Raw genomic sequence first — 22,258 nt, forward strand, 5'->3', positions numbered from 1 at the left:
ATAATTTATATTTTAATTCTCTTTTAGTTTCTATAGTTTGAAAATAATTTGTTTAGTCTATTTAGTTTGTATACCTTTTAGTCTTTATTATAAAAAATATATATAAAAATAATTAGTTACATATTAATTATAAATTATCAACTATTTATTTATTATAAATTATCTTACGATAAATTAGTTACGAATTATTTGTTAATATTTTTGTAATTGATAATATTACTCATACTTTGATGACAAAGACTAAAATAGAATTAAAATATAAAATATAGATTAAAAAAATACTTTCAAATTATAGAAACTTAAAAAAATAATAAGAATAAAAAAATTACTTTCAATTACAGAAACTAAAAAAGAATTAAAATAGTATAAGAATTAAAATTTAAAATTATAAAAACTAAATGATAAAATTATAAACACCTGTAATTAAACTATAAAATAATAATAAACACCCACCAATGGGTAATGCCCTGTTGTATTGTAGTAGTATTGTACTGTACAGTTCACACAGCACAAAACTAACACACGCATGAGCAAACTGAAAAAGTGAAAAAAAAAAGCTCAAATATCTTTACCAATAGGCGACATAACTTTGTGTAACGATAACAAAATAGCACCGTTTGTTTGTGTTTTTGCCATGGTTCCCAAAACTGTAGCGAAAACCATCACAACCTGGTGGTGGATCGGTTCGATCTGCGTCTTCCTCTGCTAAACTGCGTACTTCATAACCCCCCAAAAGAGAATTTTTTAAAAAAAATTTGGAGAGAAAAAAACAAAGAGGTGAAGATCTGAAGGCTTTGTTGTACCCGCTTATAACACTGAAAAATGCAAGGTATCATTCTTCATCTTCCTTTTTTTGTTTTTCTGAACCCTAAATTCTCTCTCCTTTGACTCTGCTTTGACTAGAATTCATTTACTCTTTGCTGGGATTGACTCCGCTCACTTTGCATTATTTTCTCTTTCTTGTTTGTTATATTTCTTTTTCAATTCTGTTTTTTTTTTTTCGTTTTTGTGTGTGTATTTGTTTGAATTGTGCTTGTGGTTGCATTCTTCGATTAGAAACTTTTGTGGGCGTGGGGAGGTTTTGCTTTGAGAAATTGATGATGCAATTCAACAAAGGACTTTAGGGTGTTTCTGTTATTTTGCTTAAGTTGTGGAATTGGTCACACTGTATTGTTCTTCTCAAAGGTCCTGGTTGGATAAGTTTCTCTATATTCACCCGCAAGAGAAAAAAAAATTAGAAGGAAAAATGAAATAAACTTTCTCCCATAGTCTAAAATTAGCTATGCATATGTTAAAATCAGCCTTTTGGCTCCAAAATTTAGCTTCTCCAATAAGCTTATTTTAACTTGCACACAAGCTATTTTTTGCTTGTGGAAAAAGCTTATTTCATTTTTTTCTTCTTTTATAAGTGTTTTTGGAGAAACTTATCCAAACAGGGTCTTGTTGGTGGATATGGTTCATTAGTTCTTCACACACAATATGAATGGTTGCCTCTTGAGAGCCATGTGGACTTTAAGCTTATATTGATGCATTAGGCTTTTGGGAAAGACCAAGCTGTGGTCATCTAATTCAACTGCAGATAATTAAATTTAAATTAGTAATGCTAGGACCTCAGTTTTGTATACCTTAATTTGACTGAACATAAAGGCTATGAAATTTCCTTATTATCGAGGGATGTTGGTAATTGTATTTCAGCTGGAACTGTGGGACCACATTATTTTTTAACTTCTGACTTAAAGGAAATTCACATTAGATAAGCTGATATGTTAAATCTGACCATATAATGAAAGGGGTATTATTTGTCAAGCTTACCTGTCAAAAAAGGAAGTGGTGTTGTTTTAAATCACACCCCTGCCCCCCAAAAAAAACCCATCCACTTTTTTTTTAAATTTTTTTTTTTGAGAGGGAACAGCTATTAAAATGGAATCTTCCAGAAGGAGCCTCTCCAGGATGGATTTGTTATGTTTGATTGTTTTGATGTCACTTTACTAAATGATATAGTGGTTGTGGGCTTCCACATCTAGTTATAAGTGAATATGCCACATTTTTCAGTTTTCTATATTGAATTTCTACTGTCAGTTTATGCATTACTTTTTTATCTCTGAAATTTTGGATCACTTGAGAACTATTGCTATCTTTTCAACTTAAACTAATGAAGGCCTGATTTTACTATCTTCACATAAAAATGAACTATAAATAGTAATACTAATGAACTTGGATACTTGAATACTTGTCTACAGGTAGATCCCCAGACCAGGAATCAGTAGGGTCTGGGACAAAGAGGTCCAGTGTATCATCGGGGGGTAGGCCTCGAAATCAGAAGGAGTTCTTCTATAAATTTGTTGAAAGTGACAGCCTGACTGCAAAACTTGTAGATTGGTTTGAATCTGTAACAGAAAAAAGTGAATTGAAACAGCAGGCATTTGATGTTCCATTTGAGTTGATTGAACTTCAAAAATTTGATTATGCATTGGAAGGAATTTCATTTCAGCAGCTAACACGAATGCCCAATGCTGTTCATGCTTCTACATCTGATGCTGTAGAAGCAACAGCTTATCTTGCTATTGAAGATTTTCTACATGCAAGTATAAAAGGCTTGTGGGAGGCATTTTGGAGTCAAGATGAGCCCATGCCTTTTTCTGTGGATTGTCTGTATAATGCCAACATGAAGTTTTATCAGGCTGAAAAGGCAATTGCAAATGGAAGGCTTGGAGGTCTTTGTGGCACTGGTATATTGCTGAATAATCCTAGACATCCTCATGGAAAATGGGATCATGTCCTTGAATTGGCACTGCTAAGGCCTGATATTGGAGGCCATGCTGTTGGCAGTGACCGCCAGCCTTCTCCATCAGTTCTTGGAGAAGCTCTATTTTATGCTCTTCGAATGCTATTGGCAAGGAGTTTAAGTAGACTGAGTTTCTTTCCAGATCCAAGCACAGTGTTTGTTCTTCTTGTTGATTCTCAATACGGGGGTGTTGTAAAGGTTGAAGGAGATGTAAATAAGCTCAATTTTGATATGAAAAATGTTTATGAATGTGCTGCTGAATGGGTAAAAAATCATTCTAGAATTTCTGTTTCTCCAATTGATAGGATCTGGAACAAACTTGGAAATGCAAACTGGGGAGATATCGGTGCTCTTCAGGTGCTATTTGCAACCTTCCACTGTATTGTGCAATATGCTGGAATGCCCAAGCACTCTGTCGAGGATTTAGCTGCTGACCATAGTTCACGCCTCCAAACAAGAAGAGTTGAGAGGCAGTTAGGAGATACAGGTGTAAATGGAAATGGCCTATTTCGATACCAGCAACGTAGTGTTTCCCCTGAAATTGTTGAAGTTCAGGATGATTCTGTCAAAGTTGATTCCAAAGAGTCAATGATAACAGAAGGAACCATATTATGGCTGGAGGATTCAGATTGGCAAAAGGGTTATCAGATAAAAGAGGTAATCAACACTAGTGAATTGACATACTTCATTGCATCTCATGTTGAAGACCCAGGACAAAATCTGTTCCTATACGTGGGTTCTCATCCGTCCCAGCTGGAACCAGCATGGGAAGATATGAATTTATGGTATCAAGTTCAGAGGCAGACCAAAGTATTGACTATAATGAAGCAGAAAGGTCTATCAAGCAAATATCTGCCTCAATTGAGTGCCTCTGGTAGGATCATACACCCAGGCCATTGTCGCCGGCCCAGCTCTGGTGGAAATTGTGATCACCCTTGGTGTGGGACCCCTATTCTTGTGACCAGTCCAGTTGGTGAAACAGTAGCTGAAATGGTACGCACAGGGCAATTTGGTTCAGATGAAGCTATCAGATGTTGCCATGATTGCTTATCAGCGCTTTCAACTGTTGCTTCTGCTGGAATTCGGCATGGAGACATCAGGCCAGAGAATGTGATCTGTGTAAAGTCTGGTGTGAGGCACCCTTATTTTGTTCTAATTGGATGGGGCCATGCCATTCTTGAAGATAGGGATCGCCCTGCCATGAATCTTCATTTCTCATCTACTTATGCACTTCAGGAAGGAAAGCTATGCTCCGCTTCAGATGCGGAAAGCCTAGTTTATATGCTTTATTATTCATGTGGTGGAGTTTTCCCTGATCTAGATTCAGTAGAGGGAGCGCTACAGTGGAGAGAGACATCTTGGTCAAGGAGATTAATTCAGCAGAAGCTTGGTGATATCTCCACTGTGCTGAAAGCTTTTGCTGATTATGTTGACAGTCTCTGTGGGACACCATATCCCATGGACTATGACATATGGCTGAGAAGGTTGAGGCGAAATATTCGCGAAGATGATCATGGAAAGGAAATCGATGGAACGGGCTAGGCTTTTAAACTGGGTACAATTTCAGAAATGAAAACTCTTCATCTTAACGTGTTTCTCATTGCAATGCTTGGACTTTTGGGTGGAAAGTCAATATTTAATCTCTGATGCTCATGCATTTGTATTCCTTGAACAATTGGTTTGGGGAATGGTTAGTGCATTCCATGAAACGAGCATATCGTGATTGGTCTTGTTGGTATAGGTTGGGCTGGCTGCTCTATATCTTCTATAAATCTTGAGACTTGATTGGTGGCATATTTGGGTATATGAAGAATAGGCATTCCTTCATTTTGAGGAGCCAAAACATGACTTTAACAGCTTTCTTTTCCATTTCATTTTTCTGGTGTTGAGTTTCTAATTGAAGTAATCAAGCTGTATTGATAACATCATTCATTTGTAAAGATAAAAAAGGTCTTTCTAGAATGCATGGTGTTTGTGCAGTTGCTTGGTTCCTGGCCATTCTGAACGGTACAAACTGCACATGGCATATAATCCTATTCTGTAAATGTGTTGTTTTTCTTGTGTTCGTTCAGTTTCTTTTTCATTTTTTACATACATCTTCATTCAGTGTTAGTGTGAAATTTCTTGATGGAAGTTAATGTTCTTTCCTGCATCAGTCTAGTAGGTGCAAATGCAATTTTGGGACGAGATTGTTTTTAACTTTGTGAAAATTTAACCGATTAAAGTTTAAAGGGAATCAATGAATAATAACACCATAGAAACTAACAGTATTTGTTTGCTTAATTTTAAGGCTTGCTTTTCTACTTTTGCTCGTGCATGCATTAGAATTCTTCTTTACCTCTCTAGTCCTTCTTGGAATTACTTAAATGAATAGCTGCCAAATAGCAAATGTAGTTTTACAAGGGACAAGTGGACAACCAGAAAAAAGGATAAAACTTGTGTTTTTTCTTTAGGCGTTTATGGTATTATACTTTAATCAAAATTGGAATTTTACTTTATTTTAATGATGACTCAGATAAAATTTTAAACTTTGATTGGACAAGTGTTATAAGTAAGGTTTTTGAAATCGGATCGAAGAGTGAATTGATGAAGACACTAGTTCAAGGTTTAATGATTCAATCATAGTTGAATACTATGAATTGAATTTAACTGTTTTTACTTTTTTAATATTATATAATATTTAAGTAATAAAAAAATTTAGACTTGCAAAAATTTAAGACCTAAAGAATTACTCATTTATTTCCTAATTATAAGATTTTTTAAAATAATCTGTTTGTCCCTTTTTATAAGATCTTTTTTTAATTTCTAGATGTATTAACTACTTTTTTTCTACATACTCTTATTTAATTATTTTCTATCTAAACATTAATGAGAAACAAGTAAGTGGATAGAAGAGAGAATAAAAGGATAATTTTAAAATGATAGTACAAATAATTGACAAATTTAATGCGATAATTATTTTTCTTAAGGGGCATGAATTAGTTGAAATGACCTTATAATTAGGGATGAAGTGAATATTAATTAATATAAATAACTAAATATATGTTTATTGTTAAAATTTAATAATAGTAAACAAAATAATTGATACATATTTAAAATATTTAAATTGTATTTTTACTTATCTTAAAAAAATAGATTAACTAAAAACATATAACATAAAATAAAAATAAAAATTAAGAAGATCAGTTCGATATCAATTTTTTGTACTAGTTCAACCCACTTTTCATCGGTTTTGAGCCGGGTTAATCGGTTTTCATCGATTCTAAAATGCTCTAATTTTTAAGAGTGTTCAGATCAATTAGTAGGTTGATTCCTGGTTGAATTGGACGGTTTAGTCTGTTTTTTAAAACATTGGTTATAAGCACTTAATCGTAATGTACTTTTAAAGTTTTGTTGAAAAAAAAAGATGAGAGGAGGGGAGGCAAAATTTTAACACATGTTAAATAAAATTAACAATGACTAAATTTCACTTGTCTAAAGTTTAGTTAATTGAAAACAAAAGTAGTTCTTTTGGTGAATGACCTATCAAAGTAGTTAACAAAGAGTATTATGACTAGACAACTAATTTTTATCAAATTATTAACGTTTTTTTTTTTGGAAGGAAGTTTATGCATTGTAGCTGTAATCATTTTTTTTCTAAATAAAAATATCTACAAAACCAATCAAAAGTAATAAGGTGCTGCTGCATCATTTCTAAGGCACAGGTTTATGAAGCCAAACTCCAGCCTCTTGCACTTGGATGACTTTGATTAGATCTACTCGTTTCTTTTACTTGAGATAATTAATTTAAAAAACTGTAATTTTTAATAAATATTTTACTAATATCATCTAAAAATAGATACTAGAACTGTAGCACACACAAACCACTCTAAGTCCTTTTACATTTGCGAACAAGAAAGCAAAAGCATTAACATTCCATGTGATGATCGTGCGCATTCCATATTTTCCTTTAATTACTTTGGCCTTGGCTAACACGATTTAAACTATTTTGGTGGATACCAATATCATAAAATACTACTTTGATATATTGTGAGAGGATAAAATTAAAGAATAACATACATTTAATATATGTTGTGGTTCATTTCTTTTTATCAGTTATGTTGTGGTTCAATTCAATTTTAAACACAAAAACTAAAAAAAAAATCAAATCAAATGAAAAAAATGTTCCTGTTTGTTGGATGAATCCGGTGTATCCATGAGTCGAGAGTCAAGAACTAATTCACCCATGTCCAAAGATTGATTTAAGGAACTCACTTTTTCCAACAAATATTTTTCCTTATGCTCGGACCAGAAATCAAATCTTTGATCATATAATTATTATTAACAATTTACTGGAGTTCTTTTTTTTTAATTAATAATTAATTTAACAGTTTGAATTGGTTGCTAGACACCCCTAATCGAATTTCTTAAATCCCATTTTTTTCATCTTATTCGATTCATTACTGTCTACTGATGTTCATGTTTTTTTTATGTTCTTTTATTATTTCTTGTCTTTTCCGCATCTAAAGAGCCTATTTTCCACTGTTTACGTTCTTACGCTTCTCTGTGCATGCCACGTGTCCTTCCTCACCCTCTCTTCCTCTTCGTGATCCTAATTCTTCTCTTAAATTCTCAACGTTTTTTTTTTTTATTATAAATATTCTCTCTTTTTTTCTCTCCATTTTTGTTAGGCTTCGTGAAGAGTCCATGACGCCATTGTTTGATTTTTCTACGCCAGCGTAACATTTGTGATGGGTGCATTATTAATATTTACGTGATCAACATTTGGCTACAATAATTGGTTACCCTTGTTTGTTTAATGATCTTGTGGGATGAATATGAAACTTGTTGAGCTGAATCATAGTCGACCAAAGCAATAAAAATGCTAAGGAATTACGTTATTCTATGTAATAATGTCACACAAGAGTGCTGCTGAGGCATATTACTCGTGAAAATTGTGAAACAAGGTCTATTACTAAAGAATTGAACTGTGTTTTATTTTATCCCTTTGTTGATTGTAGTAGTTGTTGGAATTTATTGCCATAATGTTCACTCCTTTCTTTGTTTGTGTCATTATTGCTTGAATTTTAATTTGTTGTTTTATAGATGGTTCTTCCAACAAGTGGATGAGATGGTTCTTCCAATTTTGATTGAAGTATAATACCATAAGAAAAGAACTCATGCATTGGCTGCATTGGTGCAGACAATGATGTGTCTTGCTTGTTTGATGAAAATTGAGTAGATTCTAGTTAAATGAAGACTACTAGAATTATGTTTAGTCCCTCAAAATATTTTGAAATTTTAGTTTGATCTCTATAAAAATTTAATATTTTTTTTCCTCCATTATTAAGCACGTTTATTAAAAGTAACATGGTTTTGGTCCATTAGGTTTTTTCCTACATCAAACACATTTACAGTTATGTGATTTTAGTCCCTTAGGAATTAAAAATCACGTTTCTCTTGTTAAAATATAGGAATTAAAATTAGAACATTTTGAAATATTTTGAGAGATTAAAAATATATTTTACTCTTAAATAAATTGTAGACAAATACTAGTATTTTCTTTGGCCTGTGGTTAGATAGCTTGTTCTTGGCCAATGTTAAAACTCTCCAAGTTCATTGAGTTTGAGATAGTCGTGGTAGGAAACTTGGTTCTAGTTTGGGGTTTGGGGGGGTTCTGAGTTCATGCTTTGTGGATAGGGTGTGTGTGTGTTCATTTGATTTATGTTTGTAGAGAAAATGATGCTTCGTGGTGAATATGAACCAATAGAGTAAACAATGGTAAATTGAATGAGCTAGATTGTGAACAGTGTTTGAAACAAAAATGGTACTACTTAGTCCTGGTAATATGTTGAGGAAACTCTGTAAATGCATTGCCATCCGTTTTCTACTTTTCTTTAATTCTTTTCTTGTCATTTTTCATGATCCAAATGACACCTATAATTGTCCCAGCAATGCAATATTAATCATCAGTCATGGATAGACATGTATTTTGTTATCCTATAATCACATATATCCTCTGTTATGACCGTTTTTTTTTATTTGTGTAATATTTTCCAGATCATTTTTAGGCATAACAAAAGACAAAAAGAAGATCCAAGAAGCTTAGAGATCTTGTGCCAAAAGATAATATCAAAGCGCTGGTATTTTTCTTTCTTCATTAGGTTCAGAAGGTGAACTGTGCTATTCTTGCATATTCTTTTCTTCAAATTTGTGGCAAAAGAGGGATTATGGGGCATTATTACTACCATTAACCCTTTCAGATTCCTTTTCTTTTTCAGGGAATTGGGTATGAGGTGGCGAAAATCTTATTCTTCTTTTTTTTCACTTGTCTTTGCATTAGTTATCACACAAAGAGATTTTTTTTTTCTACCTTTAAGAAAGTTTAGCAAATAGCAAATGAGTTCTTCTCTGATTTTCTTACCTTTTAAACCATGCTAACATGAAACAGTGATAAGAAGACAACCATTAAATCAGTGGGACATAATCAACATAAGTTTAATGAATTGAAAATACTTCATCAATTTCATTAGTACATATGCAATTGCAATATGGTGATTTTGGGAATTTTAATCCCAAATTTAAAACCAATATGCCTTTTAAGTTGAAGCTGTCTATTTAATAGCAATTAACTAGAGTATAATGGGATTTTTGTAGCAGTTTTTCAATTCATGCACTCATGGCAAACACCTAGAAGTAAGGCTTATTTTGATGAAGATATAAGGTTGACTTAGTGGTAAAGGGTGAAGAGAGGGAGGGATAAGTCGCGGATTTGAATCCCCCTGCTAACAAAAAACTAATAAATTAACAACTAACATTTGCTGATAAAAAAAAAGGCTTATTTTGTTGGTTTTTCATATTTCAGGATGTTTTAGCTTGATTGGGATTTGAAAAGAAAAGATGTCGTTTAAGAGATCGAAATCAGAAGCTGAAAAAACTTTATCTCCTGAAGAGCAGCAGACCATGGTACTAGACATTAATCAAGCCCTATTTTATGAATGTGAAGTGATAAATTTGATGTATTATTATTGTACATCAATGTAGTCTCTGATATTCTTCTATCTTCATCCAAGATTTGCATGTACTCATATATTATTTGTTAGACAATCAATTATTTTTTCTTAAAATTCCCAACCTAACAAGAGTCAGTGGTGCTAAGTAAGGATAATTGATTTTCTTCCTAGTTTCTATTTCAATTTGGGTGAGCAGGGAAACTAGTCTACAATTATGGGGTTGTTTGAGGGTCATTTTATGGAGAAATAATTTTGAAGTGGAAAAATGTTTGATTTCCCCCCTTTTTTTGTTTGTTTTAGATTGGAGAAGTTAGAAAGATAATTGGTCCAATTGCTGACAAGTTCTCTACTCTGTGTTCGGATGCATCAGTTCTAAGATACCTTAGAGCACGAAACTACAATACTAAGAAGGCTGCAAAGATGTTGAAAGGATCCATAAAATGGAGGCTGGAGTTCAAGCCAGAGAAGATCCAATGGGTGTGCATCAAATATTATTTTTTTTATCTATCTTTTTCAATAAAATAAAATGGAATATATTAGAGTTCAGTTTGGAATAGAATGAAGCATGAAAGTTGGTTAAATATCCTAGTTTTCTAAATGCTTTGTAGTACAGTTACTGGGGAAAAACTTGTGAACTCAGATATATACATATATAGCTCAAACCCAAAGAAAATCAACTATCTAGTTTTATAGGTGTACTAACTGTAACTAGGATAGATTAATCATTTTGTAATACTAATAGTCAATGAAAATAAGTAATTTCGGTGGCTTTATCAGTGAAACTCTCTCGGTCTAAGTTTTTTTTTTTTGTTTAGCCAATTACATAATAGAGTTCCTGGGCATGACAAGAATGTTTTAACTAGTGATGAGTTGCATACTGTTTACTAGATAAGTGAAACTGAAAGACAATTGTCCTTTTTTTACTTTTTATGCAATTAGGATGATGTTGCTCAAGAAGCTGAGAGAGGAAGGCTATATAAAGCTGATTACATGGACAAGCAAGGAAGGATTGTTTTTGTTATTAGACCTGGTATTCAGGTAGTCTATATAAATTGATGAGAATAAAGTTCAAATTTCATTTTTTGTTATGGTTGTACACTTGTACTTGAGCAGTTGAGCCTTCTTGTTTGGATGTCATTGTCATTGTCATTATTATTGAAGTTTGAGTAAATGGCCAATTTAGTCTTTGAAAGTGTGATTTACTGTCACTTTAGTCCCTATAACTAATGAAATTCAAAAAAAGTTCCCAAAACTGTAATTTCTCACTCGTTTGAGTCCAAAGTTACATTCAACATGTGACTTACAGAGATGAAATTTAGGGACATAGATAGAATGAATTACAGTTTCAGAGTTTTTTTTTTCTTAGTTTTGTTAATTCTATGGACTAAAGAGACAACAGATCACAATTTTAAAGACTAAAATGGCCATTTACTCATGAAGTTTCAATGCTTTGACAAGACTTCATTTATCCAATTTAGAGTGCAAGCAGCTCATGTGCCCAAATCAAGTACCTTATTTACTGTTTGGAGAATGCCATATGGAATATAAGTTCCAATCAAGAAGAGCAGATGGTTTGGCTTATTGATTTTCAAGGGTGGAGCACAGCATGCTTATCGTTGAAGATCGTCCGAGATACTGCTCAAATCCTGCAGGCTCATTACCCTGAGAGGTTGGGCCTTGCAATCTTTTACAATCCACCAAAAGTGTTTGAGTCATTTTGGACGGTATGAAATCACAATATCTCCTGTCTTCATCATTGTCTCCTTTTCATTGGGAAGGAAGTGGGAGGATTTTGTGAGATGAGAGACTTGTATATGTAATGATATTGGCTTACTAATGTTGTCTGATATTGATTATGAATGGATAGGGAAAAAGTTTGTCTCAATTGCCTGGCTATTTTGTTTAGTATTTGTGGTTTCTGCTGTAAAAATTAAAAGGAAAAAAAATGTATTTATTCTTTTGGTTAAAGGTGGTCAAAGTCCCTATACTTTCACATTGATGAATTTGGTTCTCAAATTTTAAAATTGATTTAGCCTGTCATCTCTATGAATTCATCCTGTTTTCAAAAGTTAGGAAGGACTAAATCCACTTGGTTTTAGGAGAGACTAAATCCACTTGTTTTTTAAAGTTTGAGAACCAAATTCATCAATATGAAAGTATAAGGACCTTGGTTACATTTGACAGAAAATATAGGGACTAAAAACACATTTTTTCCCAAATGAAAAATTCCACAGGAAACAGAAAATTTGAAGATACTTTTGGTTTATTTTTGTTCCACTGTGCTGAATCATAAAATCTGAGAGAATATTATTCCAATTAGAGTGAAGTAATACTAGTTTCAAGTGAGTTATGATAGTTCATATCAGATGAGTCTTGTGATTTATAAATAGAAAGACAAGCCAGAATTTCTTTTGCTTTCCTTTTCTGTTGAAATTTGTTATGGACATCTCTTGAATTTAGTGTTGTTATATTTTCTTTGTGTGTTTTATAAGCATGTTTTTCATGGTACCAGATGGTGAAACCATTTCTAGAACCCAAGACTTACAAAAAGGTGATATTTGTTTACCCTGACAACCCAAGGAGCCGCCGCATGGTGATGGAGGAACACCTTGACATGGACAAGCTGGAATCCTATTTTGGTGGGAAAAATACGGTTGGATTCAACTATGAAGCCTATGCTCAGAAAATGAAAGAAGATGACAAAAGCATGTCTGATGTTTTTGATTCATGTTGTTCATCGTCGCCAGGTTTTTTAAGCTCCGAATTTCATGAATCGGTGTAGTCAGGAACCAATGATTCTGAGGATGAAGCATCTAATGATGGAGTAGTTTTTTCCAACTTGGAGAAAGATGATGATAGTAGTCCATATCAGAAGATGCCTTGCTCCCAACATGAATCAAAAAAGACATGAAGAGCTGAATTAGAAGAGAACTAGGCACTTGGCAGGATTAACTATATTATATTACTCATTCAAATTTTACACAAACACTGAACTTAACCAGTTTGTACTATTGGTTTGAATTTTGAAAGTGACATCTGAATCATTACTCTCAACCAATGCCCCACATGGTCCATTCTCCATAGCAGCTGGCATCAATACATGGATGCACCTTTTCCACTGAAAAGGAGAAGAAGTTTGAGTTGGCTCATATGGAATGAGAATTTCAACCAGCACTCAGGAAATAGAAAGTTCAGATTTCTTTCATGTTACTTTTTCCCCTCTCTCTATGCTGGAGTGGGGTTATGATAGGGTGTGTTTCAGTATTCTTTATATCTATTTTTTCAATGTCAAAAGCTATGATGAGAAACACCACCTACCATCCTTTCTTGTACTAAGGTCCAAGTCCTAATTAAATGTGTTCACTGCCTGAAATACTAACACAAAAATGCCTTTTCCTATAAACATCAAAGTTTAGTAGAGACAACGCATTTTCCATTTTGATGTATATGCTAGTTCATGATGAGGTGTCAATGTGCTGGAGAAATTACATCATCAGATCAGCATTATAGACTTGGATAGTGGTTGTGCCTTTACAGAAAGGTAAGAACACGATTCATGTAGGGTAACATCTAACTTAAGAATACATCATACCAATTAGTTAGTACGATGAGATTGTAATATAAATTAGGCTTAAATATATTGTTTTTGGGTAGTTGTAAGTTTGTAATTTTTCAATTTTAGTCTCAATAAAAATTTATGTTCATTTTTAATTCTTATAAGTTTGTATTTTTTTAATTTTGATCCATATAAGATATTTTGTTTATTTTTAATCCTTGTAAATTTGTGTTTTTTCAATTTTGATCCCTCTAAGCGCGAACTTATGTGGGATATACATAAAAAAATAAAATTTTAAAGGGACTAAAATTGAAAAAACACAAATTTATAAGGATTAAAAATAAATCAAGAAACTTACCGAGACCAAAATTGAAAAAACGCTAACTTACAAGAACTAAAATTAAAAAAATAAACTTACAAAGACTAAAAAATAAAAAAAGCTAACTTACCGGAACTAAAAACATATTTATATTTAAATCTATAAGGTAACTAAAGTTTTCTCATAAGTGGAAAAGAAAGATAGATAGAGAAAAAGAAAATTGAAAAAGGGTTGCTAATCTTTTGGTCCTTTTATAACTGGGTAAGCATAGTTTATGGACAAAAAGTGATTTCTTTAGTTATGTAAGGTGCTGTGTTATTAGACTGGTATAGGTTAGCTTTTATAACACCTTGATCTTTTATATATATATATATATATTTTATCCGTAAAAATTGAATAAGTATCAAATGTTTTATAACATTTACATATTTTATTCAATTCAGTTAGACCTTGATGATTTTGTTATATTATCTAAGGAAAACAAGGATATTCATGTTAAGTATAATAATAGTTCAATACAGAGAGCGTGGGGGCAATTTATAGGTAAATTATAAAAATGTTTTTCTATTTTCTATTTCGCGTGCAGTTTACTCTCTAAACGTTTTATTTATCTGATTTCATTCGGACAACTATCTGAATTTGTCGTTTACCACTTTCTAATTTATTAGTACCTTTTAGTTTTAGATGACAAGTATATGAAATTAACACAAAATGGTTAATAGCGGCATCGTCATGTTGTAATTTTTTATTATCAATTGGAATTCGGGGTAAATTTCAGTGATTAAAATCTTGAAAGAATAATAAACTGTATCGGTTGAATTTTCAGAAGATAAAATTCAAAAGAACGAAGTTGAAAAGTGATTTTTTTAAGAAAAAAATGGCATGGAGTGATGTTGTGAATGGTCATTTTTTTTGCTAATTGTTAATTTAATGCATTGTATTGGATAATCCAACGAATTAGTTGTGTTCTATAAGGTGTAAATAAATTAAATTATTAGGTTTAGATTTTAAACTACAAAACTTTAAGGTCAAAATAACTTTTTCATATAGATAGATAAACAAATAGAAAGATGAATCAAAATGACATTAAGATAACTTACGCCATTAAATAACTTTCAATTAATTTTATCTCAAAACACATTGATGGGATGATAATTTCTCATATATAGATCATATCTATCAAATTTTATATTAATAAAAATTATTTAATATCTCATTCATAGATCATAATTAATATAATATATATTTTTAAAATATATTAAAATATAAATTATTTTTTATTTTTTTATTAATATTTAATTTTTATAAAATTTAACATAATTAATGAAAATAATATATAATTCAACAGTTGAATTAATGAAATTCTTCACATTCTATATAGTTTAAAAGGAAAACCCTTAATTGCTGAAATGACTTTTATCCAACTAATAATATTGTACTTAATTATATGTTTAGTTACCAATATAGAATGTAAACTTGATATTCTATATTGGTAATAATAGTTGGGTTAAAGTAAAGTAAACTCTAATATTTTTTTTCCAATACTTAAACTGTTACGAGTTCATAAGTGAAGTTTACGTAAGTGAATTCATATGTATTTAGGATTCAAAGTAAAGTTGACGAATTTTTCACTTCTAAACTTCACTCTCATAGTACCCCCACCATGATATGATGACAGATTCACAAATTGTAACATATCCCGTTGATAAGGTTAATGACGTGTTATAAAATTTGAATCCAAAATACATATCTATGAATTCAGGATTGCTTCAGTAACATTTGATATGCCGGCAAATTGCAAATGTCTGCTAAACATAATTTTGGGCATTGATTCCCATTCATACCAAGGTAAAGACTAACAGAATTTGAATACATGAATATGCATTAATCAATCCATGATTGCTTAAGTAACATTTTATTTAGCAAGTAAACACATTCACATGTTTAAACTTCAAAACACTAATTGAACTGTAAGAGTTTTACCTCAAGCATTATCATCATTTATGGAAACATATGGCATGACCAAGCACCAATTAACTCAAAATCAATCAACAAAAATTATTACTCAGCGCGAGACTTGACAATGAAATTTTGGCGACTTATGGGATTCATGACCACTGGTGGACCGGCAGTACGAGGCCATGCCTGCAATTTTTTGTCAGTCTCTTCTGCCCACTCATTGTTTGTAATAGTTCCAGGGGTAGAACCTGAAGAAAGAAGTTAGCAGTTACATACTGCTGCAACAGCTACAAAGCAAATCAATTCCTATGATAAACACAACTTACCTCCAAATAGCTTTTTGTCTGAAACATAATAATCACAAACCCATGCAACTCCAAATGATCCAAGAATAGCAGAAATGATATACTTGCCTGACATGATTACAGACTACACTACACAAAACAAAAAGAATAAATAATTTAAGTCAAAATTCAAAAGAGAAAGAAAAAGACTACATGAATGACAGACAATCCTATCCAAATAAACAAAGGGTATGACACAAGAAAATTGCAAAAAAAAAAAAAAAAAACGATCAGGGTTGATTTCACACTCAACTGCACAGGCACTAAAAGCATGGAATATGAAACCATGACAGCCAATATGGTAAAGCAACAAATTCCTAAGATCCTACTAACTCAAGAGCATAACAATGGAAGTCCCTTTGACAAATTAACTCCATGCTAAATGCTAAACATCCTAACAACCGGAGAAACAAGGATATGAATCATGAACAAATATAAAAATCCAAAATTGATTGAAGAAAACAGTAACCACAAGGAGTCAAAGCAGATTGTGTACATCAAAAGACAATTGTCAACAGAAAAAACTCTACATTACATGTGGCAACAATTTTAGACTAAAACATTAATATGCCCACAAGATGGGGGATTATGTAAAAAGTACAGGCCAACAACCCATAAGGAAATTAATCAGAAATTTCTGTTGGCACCACCTAAAGGGTATCAGTGAAGACATTCACACAACAAAATCCATTGGAACCACAGAGCGTACATAGAATAGAGAAGGTAAGGCATTGTCACAAACAACAGCGTATAGAATTTAAAGGCAAATTTTTTAAAGGAAATCAAATTTCGCACAAAATCCAATCCACAAATCGACACAATTAATTGGCAGAATCAATTAAACAATAGCAAAAATCGAATTAGATATTCAGATATCTGAGATAAAAGCTCGCGAGAGATGAAATTGAGAAAGCTTAGAGAAGAGGGCTAGGGTTAGGATTCGTACCTGAAGCCTTAGATCCGTTGAGCGATAGAGCGAAATGGAAGAGATGAAACACTACGTTTTTACTTCACTTTTCCGCTTTCAATTATTATTCATACCTCCCTTTGTTGATAATGTACCTCCTTTTATTTCTTTTTGCTTCCAAAAATAGCCTTTTGTAATGGTTTAATTAAGTTTTTCATACCTGAAAAATAGATTGTCAGATTACTACCTAACATTCATTTTTTTTCAACTAAGTACCTGAAAAAATTTTGTTTTAATTTACTATCTACTGCTAGTCTTTTTCCGTTAAATAATGACGTGACAGACGGAGTGTCACATCATCATGCCTTATCACTAACACCTCAGGGTCACATCATCACCTTCTTCCCTTTTTTCCCCTTCTTCTCCTTTTCCAACGGAAACCACCACCATCGCGCCACCACCACCGACCGCACCGCGCCGACTGCACCGCGCCATCCAACCCCTTCTCCTTCTCCTTTATGGTTTCTGGTTGAGGTTCAAGCACCAAATACAAAGATGCATATAATAATTAAAAGCACTTGACAAAAAAAAATGGAACTCTTCACAGAAAAAACAAAAATGAAAAAGCATAATGTAGGGAGTTTGCTAAGAATCACACATAGTCCAAGCAATCAACAGAGAGTTAGATATCCTTTGCTGAGAAAACTCTAAGGAAAGAGGGGGGAAACAAAAACAAATTTAGTTTTGAAGATACCAAATCTTGATTAAATAAAAAATCCATAGATTGATTTCTTTTTCTCTTTTTTTTTGTAACGTATGGGGAGGATTCTGATTTTCGAGTTTCTTGAGTAAATAAACAAAATGGTTGGTGGGTAAGAGAGAAACAAAAAAATGAAAAAAGAGTGACATGCAACAAAAGGTATGAGATTTAGAGTTACCAAAGGAAAATATTGTGTTGGTTGGTTAGAAGAGGTGAATTATGGAAGCATTTGGCATCTAATCCGGCACATGCGTCGGGAAAAAGAGATCAACCGAAGGGGAAAGCTACAAAATAAGACACGTCTTCCCACCTACCTATCCCTCTCTAATTCAATGCAACCACCAAGCTGCAACAAAAACAAGAGTAAAGACACAATGTAGAATAACAATAGTAAGCAAAGAAAAAGAAAGGTACAAAGTGTAGTGTGTAGTGTTTAGTGTAGAGAAAGATTGAAAAGGGCAAAAGTACTTCTATTTCTGGATGGATGAGAGAAGTAACAAACTGATGGATGGAGTCCTTTCAAGTGGCACGATGGTGTTGTTTTTTGTTGGATAAGGGGAAGAAGGGGAGAAGTAGAAGGGGTTGGACGACGCAGTGGTGGCGGTCAATGATGGTGGTGGCATGACGCAGTTGGCGATGGTGGCGCGGCGTGGTCGCCAGTGGTGGCACGGTGGTGGTGGTTTCCGTTGGAGAAAGGGAAGAAGGTGCTAAGGTGTTAGTGATAAGGCGTGATGACATGACATTCAGTCTGTCATATCATCACTTAACGGAAGGGGACCAATGACAAGTAGTAAATTGAAACAAAATTTTTTCAGGTACTTAGTTGAAAAAAAATTGAATGTTAGGTAGTAATATGAAAATTGTCTATTTTCCGAGTATGAAAAACTTAATTAAGCCTTTTGTAATTTATATCTCCCTTACTGTTTTGTTATATTGACATTAAGCTCAATACAAATTTTAAACAACATGCTAAATAAAAATGAAAAAAAGGGATAATAGAATCAATTTGACAAATTGAAACTGATCCAATATGACTTAGCAACTATAAAATTTGGACGGTGTCTTCGATGAATTAGGTAACTAAGTGGTCTATGGTGGATTAGTAATTTTTCACTTATAGATTTATCAATAAAATATTGAACGGTTGAGATTAAGCTATTAATTAATTTTAGTAATTAAAATTATTTTACACAATGCTAGTTTTGTCCCTTATCATTTGTCCTCTTCATTTGTTCCTTGGCCTTTCTTTTCCTCCCTCATCATTGTTCTCCATCGGTGTTTCCCGTCAGAGGTGATTTTTTACAACGAAAATACCATTATTTACTTCTTTTTCTTCTTCTTCCCATCGTTCCCCCTCTTCTTCCTTCCATTCTCGCCTCACTGTGCCCCAAATCCGCTGATCTCTGTCAAGAATCCTATTACCTAGATCGCAACAACACTCTCTACAACACGTTCTACACCGCTTGCAACACCTTCTCCAACTCGAGCAGTCGCAAACCCCATGGTTTTGACCACATCGCATTCCACATGATTTGGAAATAAAACACTGCTATTAGAAAGTCCAATGGCACGTGCAGGTGCAACCGCACATTGCTGGAGCGCTAGTAAGGGAATCCTGAACCAACGAAAGTCTCACTACAATCAACCCATGTGGAATCAATTCATACTAAACAAAAAGCTCATTCTCTCTTCTTTCCCTCTGTGAAAGTGAAAAGAATTAGAGGTACAAATTTGTGCACAAATCCATTTTTGTTCTCTATCCACAATATCGATTTAATCACAAACATATAACTAATAGTGTCTTTAGGTCATGGTGATTCGATGTATCTGTGACGGATTTGCTGGTGACAGGCTTGAAAGGGTAGAGCAAAAGGGAAGCTTGTTGTTTGTAGATGAGAGAAGTGAAAAAGTAGCAAATGTTGTCAGTTCTAGAGAGAGAAGTGGAAACGAAAAAACAAAACAAAACAAAACTATTGTTAAGGATAAAATTGTGTTAAGTCAAAAGACATTTATATCTTAAAGTCGAATTAAAACTCATAATTATTTTGATTAGATGCAAATAAATACAAATGATAAAAAAATGCATCTAATATGCTATTAAATCATGATTTGTCTCTATGCGTTTGAAGTTTTCAGACAAGACACTCATAAGACGATCTAATATAGCATTTAAGTAGTATATTTAAGACATTCATTTAATATTCTATGTATAAGAGTCTTTCATGCAAAAAACATTCTCCTAGGATTTGTCAAAGTCCTATGAAGAATTAATGAAGCCCACTATCTGGAAGACATTGGTCCTCATAAAAAAACACGATTTATTGTTGCAGACTTGCTATGATGAAAAAAGTGATTTCCCTACTAAAGTACAATACACACTATCCTATCAGCATGATCTTTGCATGAAAAAGGGATGTGCATTTAATTCAAGGATTAAATGCTCCAACGAACTCAAGACATCAGACGAAGAATCCAACCGTTGAGAGACAACAAATACTTGAAGATAAAGACTATATATAAAATAAGCTTTGAAGAAACAAGAGACAAAAAATCTTCGTGAATCATTCTTTCTTTCTTTATTGTAGGGTTTTCTATAAATTCTTGTAAAGATACAAAACTCTCAAAATGTCTTGTATACCTTAAGAGAAAAAACTAAAAGTACTAAGTGATATATTCGCCTATTAGACGATCATACTTTAATTAGTGAATAACCTTTCATCAAATCTTGTTGATTTGTTTAGAGCTAGTAGTGGCTTGGTAGGACAAAGAATATAAGATTTAAGTCAAGATTGGGATAGAGCTTGCAAGTGTAAGAGCCAGAAGCGACAATGAACAATATTTGTAACCTTGATAAATTAGTAGAAACTTGGTGATTGTCAAGAACTTAACATAGTCTTAAGATTGAGACAAACCAGTATAAATTCTATGTGCTTTCTTGTTTAAACTGACAAAGGGGTTTTGAATTTTTTTTTAGATCTCACGTCTTCCTTTTAAAGAAAATTGTTTTTCTTATCGTCTAATGTATTTATATTCATTAGACTATAAAAGTGTTTTACAGTTTTTAGAAAAAATATATATTTCTAAAAACACAATTCAGTCCACTTTCTTGTGTTATTTACTTTTACAAATTATAATTTCATTTGGTTAACAAAACTGGTCCACTATAGATTACTTTGTTACCTAGTCCACCCCAGACATTGTCTAAAATTTGCAAGTGAATTCAGTTGAAAAAGGTTTGAACTTGAACAGAGAGAAGAAAAACTCTCACCCTTTGAATTTCCATATAGAAAAGCAGTAGTGCAAACAACAACACCCATTCTCGCAATGTGCAAATCGTGATTCTGTTGTGTTACAATTTGTTTAACACAACTGAATCGTGATTTCATTGTGTTATAGAAATTGTAGGTGGGAAGAATGGGTGCCAATATTAGAGGGAAGGAGGCAAAGTGCATTTCGGTATTTGCACATTGATGGTAGGGGTCAAAAGCAATTTTGGAGGGGCCAATATCAATTCCCAAGAAGCAACTGCCTTGTATACATGGGCTTTCTCACCCGCTCGGCCCATAATTCTGCATTAACCATATTCTTGTTTAAGAACTTATCATGTTTTCTAAAGTTAAGAGAGATTAAATTCACAAGATTTTTAAGTTTGAAGACCAAATTTGTCAATATGAAAGTATAGGAACCTTGGTTACGTTTGACTAAAAGTATAGGAAATAAAAACACATTTCTCTCAAATTCAAATTTCTACACGAAACTTGTTTCATGAAAGAGAGAAGACAATGTATGCTCGATGAGATTTTTTATGAGTATATAATGTATCTCCCAATTTGAAGATACTTTTGGTTTATTTTTGTTCCACAATGCCGAATCATTAAATATGAGAGAATGTTATTCCAGTTAGACTGAAGTAATACTAGTTTCAAGTGAGTTGTGATATATCATATGAGTCATGTGATTTATAAGTAGAAAGACAAGCCATGATTTTGTTTGTTCCTTTCCTTTTCCGTTGAAAGTCATTCATGAACATCTCTTAAATTCAGTGTTATTATATTGTCTGTGTGTTTTATAAAAACGCTTTTCATGGTACTATGGTGAAACCATTTCTAGAACCTCAAGACTTAGAAAAAGTTGATACTATCTTCATTCCTATTTATAAGATCTAACTTTTTAAAATTGTGTATTCTTTTATATAGAACTCAATTTCATATTGTCTAATGTATTAATTATTTTTAGATTAAGAGATATTATATTGACATATATTTAAAAGAGAGAGAAACATTAATAATAAATACTTTTTTTTATAAAATTATATAAATTTAAAATAAATTTATTGTTATCAACTAATGACATGTGAAGAAGCTGAAATCCTATTTTGATGGAAAAAATATAGATGGATTCAACAATGAAACTTATGCTCAGAAAATGAAAGAAGATGACAAAAGCGTGTCCGATGTTTTTTATTCATGTTGTTCGTCATCGCCCAATTTTTTAATCCCCGAATTTCATGAGTTAATGCATTAAGGAACCAATGATTTTGAGGATGAAACATCTAGGTTTTGGTTTGAGAGAAAAGAGAACAGAAAAGAAATGAAATGAATAGTAAAATAAGTTGAAATTCATATTTTTTATATTT

General features: G+C 32.6%; 3 protein-coding genes across 4 annotated transcripts; 2 read left to right on the forward strand and 1 right to left on the reverse strand.

The window, feature by feature from the left end:
• Positions 1–502: 502 nt before the first annotated feature.
• LOC100813242 (uncharacterized) lies at positions 503–4,830 on the forward strand. The gene is made up of 2 exons (XM_003521813.5): positions 503–829; positions 2,241–4,830. The coding sequence occupies exons 1-2, from the start codon at positions 823–825 to the stop codon at positions 4,325–4,327; spliced, it is 2,094 nt and encodes a 697-aa protein (XP_003521861.1). The 5' UTR covers positions 503–822; the 3' UTR covers positions 4,328–4,830.
• A 2,476-nt stretch (positions 4,831–7,306) lies between these two features.
• On the forward strand, positions 7,307–13,488 carry LOC100813778 (phosphatidylinositol transfer protein 3). Its single transcript, XM_041014295.1, has 7 exons — positions 7,307–7,731; positions 8,825–8,937; positions 9,630–9,730; positions 10,078–10,254; positions 10,717–10,815; positions 11,256–11,501; positions 12,290–13,488. The coding sequence occupies exons 3-7, from the start codon at positions 9,665–9,667 to the stop codon at positions 12,557–12,559; spliced, it is 858 nt and encodes a 285-aa protein (XP_040870229.1). The 5' UTR covers positions 7,307–7,731; positions 8,825–8,937; positions 9,630–9,664; the 3' UTR covers positions 12,560–13,488.
• Positions 13,489–15,551: 2,063 nt separating this feature from the next.
• LOC100306564 (uncharacterized) lies at positions 15,552–16,998 on the reverse strand. Of its 2 annotated transcripts, none has more exons than XM_003520558.5 (3): positions 16,902–16,998; positions 15,938–16,045; positions 15,552–15,859 (listed from the first exon to the last, which is right to left on the reverse strand). In XM_003520558.5, the coding sequence occupies exons 2-3, from the start codon at positions 16,029–16,031 to the stop codon at positions 15,714–15,716; spliced, it is 240 nt and encodes a 79-aa protein (XP_003520606.1). In that variant the 5' UTR covers positions 16,032–16,045; positions 16,902–16,998; the 3' UTR covers positions 15,552–15,713. The 2 variants fall into 2 exon arrangements, with proteins under 2 accessions (XP_003520606.1, XP_006576293.1); XM_006576230.4 differs by having other exon boundaries at positions 15,938–16,040; positions 16,902–16,975.
• Between the last annotated feature and the right edge of the window lie 5,260 nt (positions 16,999–22,258).

This window comes from Glycine max, chromosome 3 (genome assembly GCF_000004515.6).
Source record: "Glycine max cultivar Williams 82 chromosome 3, Glycine_max_v4.0, whole genome shotgun sequence".
In the NCBI taxonomy this organism is placed as follows: Eukaryota; Viridiplantae; Streptophyta; class Magnoliopsida; order Fabales; family Fabaceae; genus Glycine; species Glycine max.

What these genes read in the sequence shown, in the direction of transcription:
- LOC100813778 (XM_041014295.1), top strand. Translation starts at nt 9,665, where the DNA reads ATGTCGTTTAAGAGATCGAAATCAGAAGCTGAAAAAACTTTATCTCCT. An exon ending in CTGAAGAGCAGCAGACCATG is followed by an intron (nt 9,731 to 10,077) that starts GTACTAGACATT and finishes TGTTTGTTTTAG; the next exon opens with ATTGGAGAAGTTAGAAAGAT. An exon ending in AGCCAGAGAAGATCCAATGG is followed by an intron (nt 10,255 to 10,716) that starts GTGTGCATCAAA and finishes TTATGCAATTAG; the next exon opens with GATGATGTTGCTCAAGAAGC.
- LOC100306564 (XM_003520558.5), bottom strand. Translation starts at nt 16,031, where the DNA reads ATGTCAGGCAAGTATATCATTTCTGCTATTCTTGGATCATTTGGAGTT. An exon ending in AGACAAAAAGCTATTTGGAG is followed by an intron (nt 15,860 to 15,937) that starts GTAAGTTGTGTT and finishes TTCTTTCTTCAG; the next exon opens with GTTCTACCCCTGGAACTATT.